The 13945-nt window shown below is 45.2% G+C and overlaps 1 protein-coding gene across 1 annotated transcript in view; it reads left to right on the forward strand.

The window, feature by feature from the left end:
- The first annotated feature begins 1506 nt into the window (after positions 1–1506).
- Positions 1507–13945, forward strand: part of cpsf3 (cleavage and polyadenylation specific factor 3) — a 31456-nt gene continuing 19017 nt past the window's right edge. The window contains exons 1-4 of the mRNA XM_083642538.1: positions 1507–1674; positions 8774–8837; positions 12347–12444; positions 13269–13397. Of these exons, the coding sequence (XP_083498664.1) occupies positions 1604–1674; positions 8774–8837; positions 12347–12444; positions 13269–13397 (362 nt within the window). The 5' untranslated portion in view covers positions 1507–1603. The remainder of the gene's footprint in view (positions 1675–8773; positions 8838–12346; positions 12445–13268; positions 13398–13945) is intronic.

Here is a 13945-nt window from a genome sequence, read left to right on the forward strand (position 1 = left end):
CCTGTCTGTGTCTCCTGTCCACTCTGGAGAGTGTGCTCACTTCCACTGTCCTTTCATTACTGTTGTCATCTTCATCACCTCCGTCATCATCACGTCACCCTAACTAACAATATTGACTGATAAAAACCCAAGTCAGCACATTCACCATAATGACTTATTACATTTTAAATCAGTAACAATGTCCACCAGTTAATACATTTTAAGTTGTTTAATAAATTGTTGGATTATATATAATAAAATCAAAAGCCCCCAAGTGACTGATCAGAAGCCATGTTTCCTCAAGTTTTCCGGTCCTTTGTATTTTATTGATTGCGCTCAAACATAAATGTTAGTCAAAGCACACACTGAAACACTTGTTACAGAGACCTTCACTGGTCAAATCTTCAGAGGGATTTCTTCACCAATTGCAGCAATCAATGGAAACAGCCTGTCAGTGAAGGTGTGTATGTTAGTATCAGGATCAGAGAACGACAGCTTTCCTCTGTTCCACTCCAGATGCAGTCTGACCCTCTGGAGCTTCATCTTCACTGGGAGATCAGTGCCTGATATGGTGGGGAGAATACTGTGTATTCACCTTCATAGAACTGTATTCTCCATGTTCCAGGCCGTATGAGTCCCTTCCTCTGGAGAGACTCTGCTAACACACCCACGACCCAGGCTGTAGCCTACTGTCTCCAACCTCAACATCCCAGCTGTGAGTTCCTGAGTTAAAGCCCTCACATCCCAGGACAGAGCAGCACCAGTCAAGCCTCTCTGGGTTTTCAGGAAGCTGCTGTCTCTCTCCACATCTCACACTGGTCAGATCTTCAGACAGGATGAGATCCGGATTGGCAGTGTTTGGGTCCAGAATCACAGGAGTGTAGGAGACCATCGATGAAGGATGAAGGAGATCTCCTTCATCTTGTCCCAGAACCATATGGAATTGATGCGAACCTGCGACTTAACAAACTGATGTCATGGACTGGACCACCGTTATCAGTGTCACCCAACTGTGAGGTCATCGCTGATCATAAGGGCAGTTGTGATGTCATCAGTGATTTGCCCGATAAAGCTTGAAAGACATCTCCGTGATTCTGAAAAATCACTTGTTGCGAGTTCCAATTTAAATAATTCGGCACATACAGTAATAAGCGGAAGCTACAACTCCTTAAGGATCAGCACAGGTTTTGGAAAAAGTCTTCCAGCTATAATGGTAGGCTGACAGGCCGAGCTGGAAAGTCGTTTTGAGGTTCTAGCGCTTTACTTTTCCATTCTGTGAGACAGTCTAAGGTTCCTCCTCTACATTTAGTTTTATATTCTGTTTATGTGCTTATATCCCTTATGTATTTGCTTGTCTTGTCTTGTCTTGTCTCATTAGGTCAGACCTGAGGGAGTAGACTACACCCTAGACTCTAGGTAGGCAGCAATGTAGTCTGCCGGAAAGAGAAGAAGAAGAGTTCACCCCGGAACAAAATATTACAACCAGTTTCACACGGACACCGGAACTGGCGGAATTTCCCAGGACGTGCAACCGGCGTACTGCCCGCTAACTTCTACTCACTGCTCATACTATAGTAGTTATGCATTTGTTTGTGTGAGATTTGTCAGCTTGATTAGATAAAACATGGCAGCGAAACGTAAATGTGACGTGACTGTTCCCGCCGAGGAGAGCGACCAGCTGCTCATCCGCCCGCTGTAAGTTCACTAACTTCTCTTCCCCATGATGTGTGATGTCCGCACTGCACACCAAACTCCATTCACAACCTGAGAGTTCAACGCTGCTTTGCTTATCAACAAACATCCATGACATAACGTTACGCCACTTGAGTCAACTAATCACTATTCACTAACTAACCACTCATCATTTCGGCATAGGCCTTATAGACACTTAAGGAGTTTAGTAATTAATATTTTAACAACATTTTAACTGTTTCACCTGTGGGTCCCGCATCCTCACCTCTTACACATTTAAGTTGATATTTTGCTGTTAGATATTGATTGTTGGTGGATGCCGAATTTACAGACCGTAATCACTTGTAAAAAGGCTGTTTAAAGTGTCAGGTTTTCTAAAGGAGTTTTTGGCTTGACGGTGTAAGAGGGAACAAAGCCTATCTGGGCTGCTAACTAGCAAGTATCAGCGTGAATGTATTAAACGCAGCTATTTGACCCTCAGTGAGTAGGTGGAGTTGGATTACTAACGAATTATTTTTGTCAGTGTATTCATGCTTCAATATTGTTTCTTGCATGGTCTCTGAGATAATCTTCCTCTGACATAATTGGAATTGTATAAAAAAAACACGATTTCAGACGGACATGCCCGTCTTTATTGTCACACGGTTACACATCAACACATGCACGGAGGGCCACAAACACACACATGCTGACGGTGGCCGGTGAAATTTGTCCTCTGCATTTAACCAATCCTGGCTTTGTCCTTTCCTCCGGGGGGCAGGCCAGGAGCAGTGGTCGCTTTCTCGTACAGCGCCCGGGGACCGACTTCGGATGTTGTCGTCACTGGTCGGATGACGATGACGATCTGACCTTCTGCATGTTTTTAATGGGGGGGGGGGGGGGGGGGGGGTGTTATTACGGAGGAACCCCCCTGGGGGAGCACAGGGAGAACATGCAAACTCCACACAGACAGAAAGGCCCTTACGACGAGATACCCCACCTGGGCAGTAGGCACTGAAGATATGGGGGGAATACAACCACAGTGCCCGCAGTGTCCCAGGCGAGAATCGAACTCAGGACCTTCTGACTGTGAGGCGACAGCTCTACCACTGAGCCACCGTGCTCCCCACGTATAGTAGCTAATCAGAATCCAATATCCATCATCAGGCAAGGCAGCTTTGTTTGTCTAGCACAGTCCATACACTTAGGCAATTCAAAGTGCTTACAGAGTAATAAAAACCCAGTAAAGGTAAAATATTTACATTTAATGTACAAAAGTACAGACCGGCTACAAGAAATAAGACAGAAAAAGTAAACTAGTTCAGTTAAAATCAAGTGAAATAGAAGATAAAATAAGTCAAGTCAAGTCAAGTTTATTTGTATAGCACATTTCATACACAGAGGAAATTCAAAGTGCTTCACATAAAATGGTTGACAGGAAAAGAAAAGAAGAGAATAAAATGGACATTTAAAAGCATCACAACAAAACTTTAAAAAAGAGTAAAAAAAAAAGTGCATTAAGCAACAGGCGCAGCAGTTGCAGAAAGAGCAAAAAACTTATAGAGGACTCATTGGGTTTGCATAGTAGCTGTCAGCAGTTAAAAGCGACGGTAAACATAAAAGTCTTTAGTCTATTTTTAAAAGTAAGTAAGGTTGGGGCAGATCTGAGGTCTTCAGGCAATTTGTTCCAGCTAGCAGAAGCATAGTGGGTAAATGCAGCCTTCCCATGATTTGATTTGATCCTAGGGACAGTTAATAAGCTGGACCCTGTTGACCTAAGAGTTCTAGACGGTTCGTAGCGTGGGAGCAATTCAGCTATGTATTTTGGGCCTAGGCCATTAAGTGATTTATAGACTAATAACAGTATTTTAAAATCTATTCTATGACACACTGGCAACCAGTGTAAGGACTTAAGAACTGGAGTGATATGATCAGCTTTCTTAGTCTTCATTAGAACTCTAGCAGCAGCATTCTGAATGAGTTGAAGTTGCCTAAGTTATTTTTTGGAGAGACCAGAAAAAAGGCTATTGCAATAGTGTAACCTACTATAAATGAAGGCGTGAATTAGTTTTTCTAGATCCTGTCTGGACATGTATCCCCTAATTCTTGCTATATTTTTAAGATGATAAAAAGCTGATTTTCTAATTGACTTAATGTGGGAGTAAAAGTTGAGATCGGAATCAATAGGCTCTTTCATACACAGATCGCGGAAAAGTTGCCGTTTAGGAGTCCCGTAAAGCGAGCCGCCTCGCCACAGAAATTGCTTTCACACGAGCCAAGCAGCACGGCCACATTACCGTGCTGCTCTGTACTTTCAGGTGAAATCCCCCGCTCCCGCATTGAAAGGCGAGCAGAGGGATTTCCAGCTCCTCCTAGCCCAAATTAATATTTTCATAGGTTAGTGTAGCCTAGGCTACTGTATGATGAACGAATTCAATTCAACATCAGACTTTCCTCCTTCTCCTAGTCCGCTGAGGAGATCTGTATCGGCATTTTCATTGGCTGTTTGCCGATATCATAACTTAATAAAAAAATGCGCTAATTTGCGGCTGCTGCACCTGGAAGAATCCTCTCCTACAGTAGTTCTGTGTCTGGAGCAATGTCCCGCCCACAGCGCTATCTGATTGGTTACACATCAAGCAACAGCCTATCAGAGGGCTCAGAGATGAAATCTTGACACCTCACCTCAGTGCTCTGTGTTCAGCGCAGCCTGCACTAGACAGGGGGACAGTGCGAGGCTGCCTGAAGCGAGAGCAGCGGACTAGTTGGCTGTTGTAACTGTAACAGTCACACTGTGTTAAGGTAAAGCAGCAGATACTGCCATGCCAAAGTTGTAATAAAGTTAATATACATAATAATTACCTACGCTGACATTGCAAAAACACCACGATCTTATGAGCGATTCGTATGAAGCGCTGCCTCGCACAGTGCAAAGTGTGGTGTGTGGAGATAGGTCTGTCTATCAGTCTACTTTTTTTACTTTCACATCACTTTCTTGATACATGAGGTGATTTCCCCTGTAATTTTTTTTATGAATGAGCTGACCATTCGCACCTTTTCCGGCTCGCTACGACGACCTTTCAAGTGGAGGCGGGTTGTCCGACAATACGGCGATGTGACAACCTTTGGTGCCGGGATAAAAGGCGTACAAGAATTACCCACCAACGCGCGTTCATGCCTTTCACATCGGAGCCGCGAACCCTAATTTCCGGGCATTTTTCGGCTTTCACGGCCGGTGTGAAAGACCCTAATAATAACGCCAAGATTTTTGACTTGATTCTTAGGCTTCAGGGATAGAGACTCAAGGCGTACAGTGATTTTAAGCCTTTGTTCTTTGAAGAACACAACAAGTAGGCCCACCCCCTCTTTTAGATGTATATTGTGAAATCCCATAATGTTTTTCTTTCATTTTCTTTTTCTCTGTCCTTCCTGATTGTACTCTTGATCTGATATTGATCGACGTCAGATCTCACTGCCTAAGGGGCAGACGATAATCATATATCTCCTCTTGGTCAAAGACTCCACCAGCTACAGATGGATGAGAGTCATAAGCCACTTAACATGCAGTGGAATCCATATTATAATCCGCTCCTAGCCGGTTGGCCTGCATGTTAAACAACAATTAGCCGGCCTACGCGCACTCCCGCGAGTCCGTATCATATTCATCTCGGTCGCCGGTGTAGGGTCCGCATTCGCGCTAAAGCGGCTGCTGTTTAACTCTGGCAGCTCATGATCCAGATCATCTCTAGCTGGTATGTGAGTGGGCGCATGGTGGCACTTTACAAACCATTAATGTCCCATCATTATTTTCATGAATGGACGTAGCGTTAGTTACGTGGCTGGATTATTTGGAAGAGAGCCAATTTAGGTGAGTAAACAACTAAAAGTTGAATCCCCCATCTGCCAGTTTAAAAATGCAACAAGAGAGATGATAGCCTACTAGAGATGCGCGATCTTGACCTCAGTCAGATCGTCAATCGCCACCCTTTGACATCGCCTTACATGATGTCATCGCGCAAGCACATGGCTATATATTATATGGATGTTAACGTCCATATTAATTAGCTTCAGCTGCGCTCTTGCTGTAGGCTACTTTGCTAACTTAGCATCGATGCTAGCAGGACTTACCCAGCTATCATCATTGCCTGCTTTTACTGCTGCTTGCTGGTAATAATCCCATCATTCCCATGTCAGAAAAAGTCTCCAGATTTGTCGCTAACGTTAGTCTCTTCTGAGAAGTTTTCTCGAGTTGGATGCAGCCAATTCTATTGTGTGAGGCAGCCATTTGAGGCAGGCAGTGTTGTGTGACTGTGCGTCCACACTGCGGAGAGGATAGGAGCTGACTGACTGACAGCCTATATCGAGACATATATATATATATACATATCCAGTTGTTTCTAAACAAAGACCCCTCATGTTTAAAAAGGTAAAACCGGAAAATATCCTGTTCTGGCTAGCCAGACATGATCCAGACTTCATGTTTAAAAGCCACTATACAGGGTAAAGCTCTATAGTCAGACTCAGGGCTCAACAATAAGGCTTTCCTGGGGCAAGTGAAATGGCACGACGAGCAAGTAAATCTACTGTAGCATTGAGTAGCAACTCACTTGCCCAACTAGGCAAGTGGTAATAAATAAATAATGCTCCTATACAGCGCTTTCATTACAATATTATGCCTTGTTTCGGCCATATGAGAGCTACCTGTACTAATGGTCACTCCACAACATAAGCATAATCAATAATAGGGATGCACACAATTAATCGAAGCTCGATTACTCGCTCGTTAACTCATTGAGTGCCAGCCACTTTTGGAGAACGGACGCTCCCAGTGCCAGAGTTTCAGAGCGTTTTCAGTGATTTCTCGAGGCCCACAGAATATTGTGTGATATTACTATGTAAACACCGAACATGCAAAAAGAACAAGGAGACTCTATTGTATCATCAGCAAAAAAAAGTTTATTGATACCATTTTCCGTTCTTTAGTTATCAGCCGGAGAAGATAGGTCAAAAACAGCAAATACAGGCATTTCTATCTAGAAGCTGAGATATTCAGCCTTTTGTGGAATGCAGCATTTCAAGCACATTCACTGACTCTAGCTAATATTTTCTGATGTAGTGACGTGGTGTGTAGTTGTGTGCTGCCCTGCGTGCCCCACCCCCCTCTCCCCCCCTCAGCTACAAACTCCTCCCCACACTAGTAACACACAGCCTCACGCACCCAGCGTCTATTTTCGGAGTGCTTTTTGTGCGCCGCCTCCCAGGCAGCGCGACAAGGAAATGCCAAGCCGGACGGCAGGGAAAGGTTTGGCACTTCGGCGTCGGGTGCTGCCTTTCTGGCGGCTAATCATGTGAAGAAACTATGCAAACAGACAGACAGAGGCAGAGGAGCTCAGTTGTGTGCGTGGATTGACTGCTGTTGCCAGGCACCGTCAGTTGCAGCCAGAGCAATCTACATGGCTCTGGGCTGCAGCATGAGCGGTTTCTCTTTGATCAGGGGGCTTTTTCAGGCTATATTTCGGACATTTCTCTAATCTGGAGAGCACTGTCGCCACCTGATGAGTCCGTAAAATAGGTTATACAGCTTCAATAGCTACAATATTTGTACAGGACATACATAAGGCTTTGATCCACGTCCCACCGTCAAAAAAGGCAATTGACGACAATCGTCGTCTTTGGCACTCTACGTTAGTATTCGAATTGACGACAACTGTCGTCATTGGCACTCAATGAGTTAAGGATTTACTCAAGCATGTGAAAAATTACTCGATCAAAAGAAAACAAAAAGCAACGTGCATTCTGTCAGTAGAACGGTGTTTTCAAATCATTTTTCAATGATTCCCCAGAGGGCGCAATGATATCACTGTAACAGACTGTTCAGTGTGTATGCGAGGCTCTGTGGATGTCCCCTCAGAGTTGCCGTAGAACAGGAAGTGGGGGACTTATGTTGTTGACGGAGCCGGTGTTGACTAGTGTGCTAACGCTAGGCGCTAGCTGTCTGAGAATAAATGTGGAAACGTGTTATAACGTTACAGCCTGACTCTCGTTTATTGTTTTATTAACAAAGTGTAAGTAATAGGCGGACCCGGACGCTCGGCTACATCACTATAGCCCTTTTCAGACAAGTCATAAGACGCTCTACTTGAACAGTGTTCATTCGGATAAATTGGCTGGCTCCTCTTCCTCAAACCTGGAGCAACCCGCCATCAGCGAGGAAGAGGAAGAGTTGCGACGCACGTACAAGTTGTTGTTCAAGTGATTGTTGTTGTAATGTACAACAACAATCACTTGAACAATGTTCATTGGGATCCTAGTCTCACCTGGACTGGAGCTGAGCAAGTCGGCATCAGCGTTTAAGAGCTGCGGCGGCTGCGAGACGCACTGCAGCAGAAAAAGTGAGCCCCTGCGGCCGCGGCTTGTATTCTGGGCAAATGTTGACATGTCTAAAAGTTATGCCTCTATGTTTTTATGTGTTTCATAGCGTAGGCTAGGCCAGTGGTTCCCAACCTTTTTTGTCTTGTGTACCTCTTGAGGTTTTTGCCATGCCAATAGTACCCCCTCACTCATGTGTGTCGATGATTCTCCTAAATGTGTTCTATTAAACTCACATCAACCTTTTAGTAGGCATAACATCTGATTATTAAATGTAAATAATTTAAATAACTCCCCTTTAATACAATTCTGACAGTTTTCAATTGGAAAAAGTCATCAGTTTTACCAAGATGGACCTATTGGAATATTGTTTTTATCATTTTGGAAATAAAATGTAATCCCCAATCGTTCCAAGTACCCCCTGCAAGCTGCTCAAGTACCCCTAGGGGTACACGTACCCCTGGTTGGGAATCACTGGGCTAGGCTATGCAATGCTGTGAGAAATATACAATAAGTTGCTGCTGTATAAATAAAAAAACACATTTGGTATGGTTTGGATTTATTTTTATTTTTATTACAATTACTCGATTGATTGCTCGTTAACGTTACCAATGATCGAGTTTGGAATTTGTGGAAAATGTGCATCCCTGATCAATAACATTAGCTTGTTTGTAGTTATATTATGCAGTCATCATGACTGCATTGCTAATGCTAAAGCACACAGTTGACTCTTTTGTGTGTCTGCCTGCTTCAGAGGAGCCGGACAGGAGGTGGGCCGCTCCTGTATCATCGTGGAGTTCAAGGGACGAAAGATCATGGTAACAAACCGCCTGTCATACATCACACGGCATATAAACACATACATGTCATACATCACACGGCATATAAACACATACATGTCATACATCACACGGCATATAAACACATACATGTCATACATCACACGGCATATAAACACATACATGTCATACATCACAGGGCATATAAACACATACATGTCATACATCACACGGCATATAAACACATACATGTCATACATCACACGGCATATAAACACATACATGTCATACATCACACAGCACATAAACACATACATAGATAGGGCTGTGCAATAAAATCGATACGGCAATATATTGCGATATTTTTTCCCGCAATACTGTTGTATCAATATTTCAGAAAAATATCGTGATATTTCGCCATATCGATTTTTTTGTACAGCCGTGTGTTCAGTGCCACAATAAAAATACTTTTTTATTTCAGTGCGTTCAGTAACACACTCAACACTCAGTAGTTTTGACTCAATTTGTCCACTAAGTTATCAATATAAAATGACGTACATATTATTACTCTATCTGGGTTGTACACAGCTAATCTAATTTTCAGTAAATTATGTAGAGTATTACAATATATCGCAATATGTATTGTATCGCAATGTATCATGATACGATCGTATCGTGACCCATGTTCGTGATACATATCGTATCGTGAGGTCCTTGCCAATACCCAGCCCTACACATACAGGTGCAGAGTTGACTTAGGTCTGGGTGATTAAACAATAGCAATATATATCGGCGATAGACACTTCATCAATACAATATGAAAATAGTTCAATATATATATTATCTACAGTATATGTAGGGCTGGCACCGTACAGATCAGCCCCCATGGTTCGGAATGTCCGTGGTCCGCGGACCCCCCCCTCCCCTTTTCGTTGCATTTAACGTTTAACGCTAGTGTATGAGAACGCCTGCAGCGCAGACAGACACAGACGGGCATCATCATGGCGAGCGCAAGTACAAGCCGACAAGCAGCTGAACTTGTGTGCTCCACACCGCCCTGTCCCACCTGGAGGGGAAGGACACCTATGTGAGAATGCTGTTCGTGGACTACAGCTCAGCATTCAACACCATAGTACCCTCCAGGCTGGTAAGCAAACTCAGGGACCTGGGACTAAACACAGCGATGTGCGACTGGATCCTGGACTTCCTGACAGACCGCCGCCAGGTGGTGAGGGTGGGCAACCTCACCTCCTCCCCGCTGACCATCAGCATAGGAGCACCCCAGGGGTGCGTCTCCAGCCCCTTCTGGTACGACCTCTACACCCACGACTGCGTGGCGACTCAAACTTCAAACACCATCGTGAAGTTTGCAGACGACACAGCAGTCGTGGGGCTGATCTCGGGGGGCGACGAGACGGCCTACAGAGAGGAGTTGAGGGTCCTGGAACAATGGTGCCAGGACAACCACCTCTCTCTGAACGTCTCCAAGACCAAGGAGATCATTGTGGACTACAGGAGAGGGGGGGGCACACACCCCCCAATCACCATCAACGGCACAGTGGTGGAAAGGGTGGACAGCTTCAAATACCTGGGAGTCAACATCCACCAGGACCTGACCTGGGCCGGCCACACCGCCACTGTTGTCAAAAAGGCCCAACAGCGAATACACGGACTCAGGCGCCTGAAGAAGTTTGGGCTAAGGAAAGAAATCCTCAGGGACTTCTACAGAGGCACCATTGAAAGCCTGCTGACTGGCTGCTTCACCGCCTGGTACGGGAACTGTACCACCATGGACCGCAGGGCGCTACGGAGGGTGAGGCGCGCGGCCCAGCACGTAACAGGAGACGAGTTGCCAGAACTGCACGAACTGTATAACCAGCGGTGCCTCAGGAGGTCCCTGAAGATCATCAAAGACACAAACCATCCCCACAACAGCCTGTTCTCCCTGCTACCCTCAGGGAGGAGATACAGGGTTCCAAAAGCACGCACAAATCGCTTGAGGAACAGTTTCTTCCCGCAGGCCACGAGACTCCTTAACATACACAAATAGTGTAGTAGTCGTACCGTACCGTACTGCAGCTGCTACCATTATGTATGCCTAATGTTTAATTGTATGTCTAACAAGGTACATGCTATTTGCACCTGTATGTCAATTACGTCGAATTTAAAATGTCTGAACACGTCTAACGTATGCACAATGCCTAATGTTTAATTGTATGTTTAATAAGGTACATGCTACTTGCACTGTAATGTATGTCAAATACGTCGAATTAAAATGTCCGAACACGTCTAACGTATGCACATGACGTGCACCTATGTGCAATGAATATGCCACTGACTTGTCTTATCGCTATTCTGCCGCATTGCCTATTGCTGCTTAGTATTGCTTATTGATGCCTATTTCTTATTGCCTATTGCTCATTGTTTGTTGCCTATTTGTACTATGTCGTAAACGGAGTCCACAGCACAAGAATTTCACACGTGATACTTGTACCATGGAGTGACAATAAAAATCTTGAATCTTGAATGTGAAAAGCCTCCCGCAGCATTTAAATCTGCTGTATGGGAGCATTTTGGCTTCCCTGTCAAATATGATGACGGAAGAAGAGTGGTGGACAGAACCGCTATGGTATGTCGGCGTTGTGGCATGAGAAAGCCAACAAAGTTATTTCAACAAATGGTTAGAGAAGTATAATAGTATTAAAAAATCGAATCGAAATCGAAAATCTAATTTTGAGAGAAAAAAATCGGAGATTAAATTTTTTATAAAAAAATTTGCTGATCCGAAAAATCCGTGATCCGTGGCTCAAAATCCGTCACGTGATCCGAACCGTGGGTTTTCTGATCCGTGCCAGCCCTATCTATCTATCTATCTATCTATCTATCTATCTATCTATCTATCTATCTATCTATCTATCTATCTATCTATCTATATATATATCCAGAACTGATTTTTCTCCCATTTTATCCCCAATTGTACTTGGTCAATTTCCGCCGCTGTCCCGGTTGCTACTCCGCCCCCTATCGTTATCGGCCGATGTTAGTCATTTTTTTACATATCGGCATTGGTCCAATGTTGCAATGTTAATATTGGTTATTGGTATCATCCCAAATTTTCACATTGAGAGGAAACAATGCTGTGAATCTATGATTTATGGGCTTTTCCAAATGTTTTGGGGGGGGGGGGTGCATTACATTTTCAAATTCAGTGTTTACATGTGTTTCTCTATATGTACAACATTTGATAATCATAGAAACGTTTTTATACAGATCATATTGACATCGGCAAATATCGGTTATCGTTATCGGCCAACATTTTCATAACGGTGCATCCCTACCCTCTGCCAATCTGGGCAGAGTTATAGACTAGCACAGTCATGCTTCCTCCGATATATGTGCAGTCACCAGCTGCTTCTGTTCACCTGACAGCGAGGAGATTCACCGGCACACACTACCCAGACATGAGATCCAATGAAGCTAGTGTTGAGTTGCTGCGTGGATGTGTTCATACTAATGAGGCTAACGTTGAGTTGCTGTGTTTACCACAGCTGGACTGTGGGATCCACCCCGGCCTGGAGGGCATGGATGCTCTGCCCTACATCGACCTGATCGACCCGGCCGAGATCGACCTGCTGCTCATCAGCCAGTGAGGCTTCTTCCTCTGCTCTCACTTCCTGTGTTCACTGAATTTCCTGCTCCAAATGATGTCGTCATGATGTCATTCGGAGCAGTTTTGCCATGGGGTCATTATTGCTCTCGGTCCAAGCAAGATGGAGAGAAGTTAAACAGTGTTCATTTGCATAATATACGACTCATTTTGTAATGATACAAAGCTAGTTGAAAATCGCCAAAGTGGCCCTTAATGGGAAGCAGGGTGGGAATTGCATCATTTTAGGGGCGTGGCCATCTGGCCTTCGGTGTCACAATTTCTTTAGGGCACAAGGTCACATGCACAAAGGCAATTGCTCTAATCTAGTCTATTGACATCGTGAAGAGTGATTTTTCTGAAATGTCTGTTAAAATCAGTCAATAACACATCCTTTGCATAGAGCAGCTACATTAAACTGAGACCACTGATGCTTTTAAAGCAACTGACAGTAGCAGGCTGCTAGCAGGGCACTGCCAAGGTGACCTTAGAGATCTCAGGGCATCACAGCCAGAGGGAGGAGCAACACAGGCCATGGCCTCCATGTAACTCCTACCCTGATGGGAAGCTCATTTTCTTATTGTGTCTAGTTGACATGTCAGTGGTGGTTTTCTGTCTGTGTCTAGTTGACATGTCAGTGGTGGTTTTCTGTCTGTGTCTAGTTGACATGTCAGTGGTGGTTTTCTGTCTGTGTCTAGTTGACATGTCAGTGGTGGTTTTCTGTCTGTGTCTAGTTGACATGTCAGTGGTGGTTTTCTGTCTGTGTCTAGTTGACATGTCAGTGGTGGTTTTTTGATCTGCTGCTCCCCCCTTCCCCTCCTCAGCTTCCACCTGGACCACTGCGGCGCTCTGCCCTGGTTCCTGCAGAAGACCAGCTTTAAAGGCCGGACCTTCATGACGCACGCCACCAAGGCCATCTACCGCTGGCTGCTGTCCGACTACGTCAAGGTCAGGTGGGTGGAGCCTCATGCTACGTCAAGCTCAGGTGGGTGGGTGGAGCCTCATGCTACATCAAGCTCAGGTGGGTGGGTGGAGCCTCATGCTACATCAAGCTCAGGTGGGTGGGTGGAGCCTCATGCTACATCAAGCTCAGGTGGGTGGGTGGAGCCTCATGCTACATCAAGCTCAGGTGGGTGGGTGGAGCCTCAGCCTACATCAAGCTCAGGTGGGTGGGTGGAGCCTCAGAGTAGGCTACGTCAAGCTCAGGTGGGTGGGTGGAGCCTCAGAGTAGGCTACGTCAAGCTCAGGTGGGTGGGTGGAGCCTCAGAGTAGGCTACGTCAAGCTCAGGTGGGTGGGTGGAGCCTCAGAGTAGGCTACGTCAAGCTCAGGTGGGTGGGTGGAGCCTCAGAGTAGGCTACGTCAAGCTCAGGTGGGTGGGTGGAGCCTCAGAGTAGGCTACGTCAAGCTCAGGTGGGTGGGTGGAGCCTCAGAGTAGGCTACGTCAAGCTCAGGTGGGTGGAGCCTCAGAGTAGGCTACGTCAAGCTCAGGTGGGTGGAGCC

This window comes from Poromitra crassiceps (genome assembly GCF_964638095.1).
Source record: "Poromitra crassiceps genome assembly, chromosome: 9".
Taxonomy (NCBI): domain Eukaryota; kingdom Metazoa; phylum Chordata; class Actinopteri; order Beryciformes; family Melamphaidae; genus Poromitra; species Poromitra crassiceps.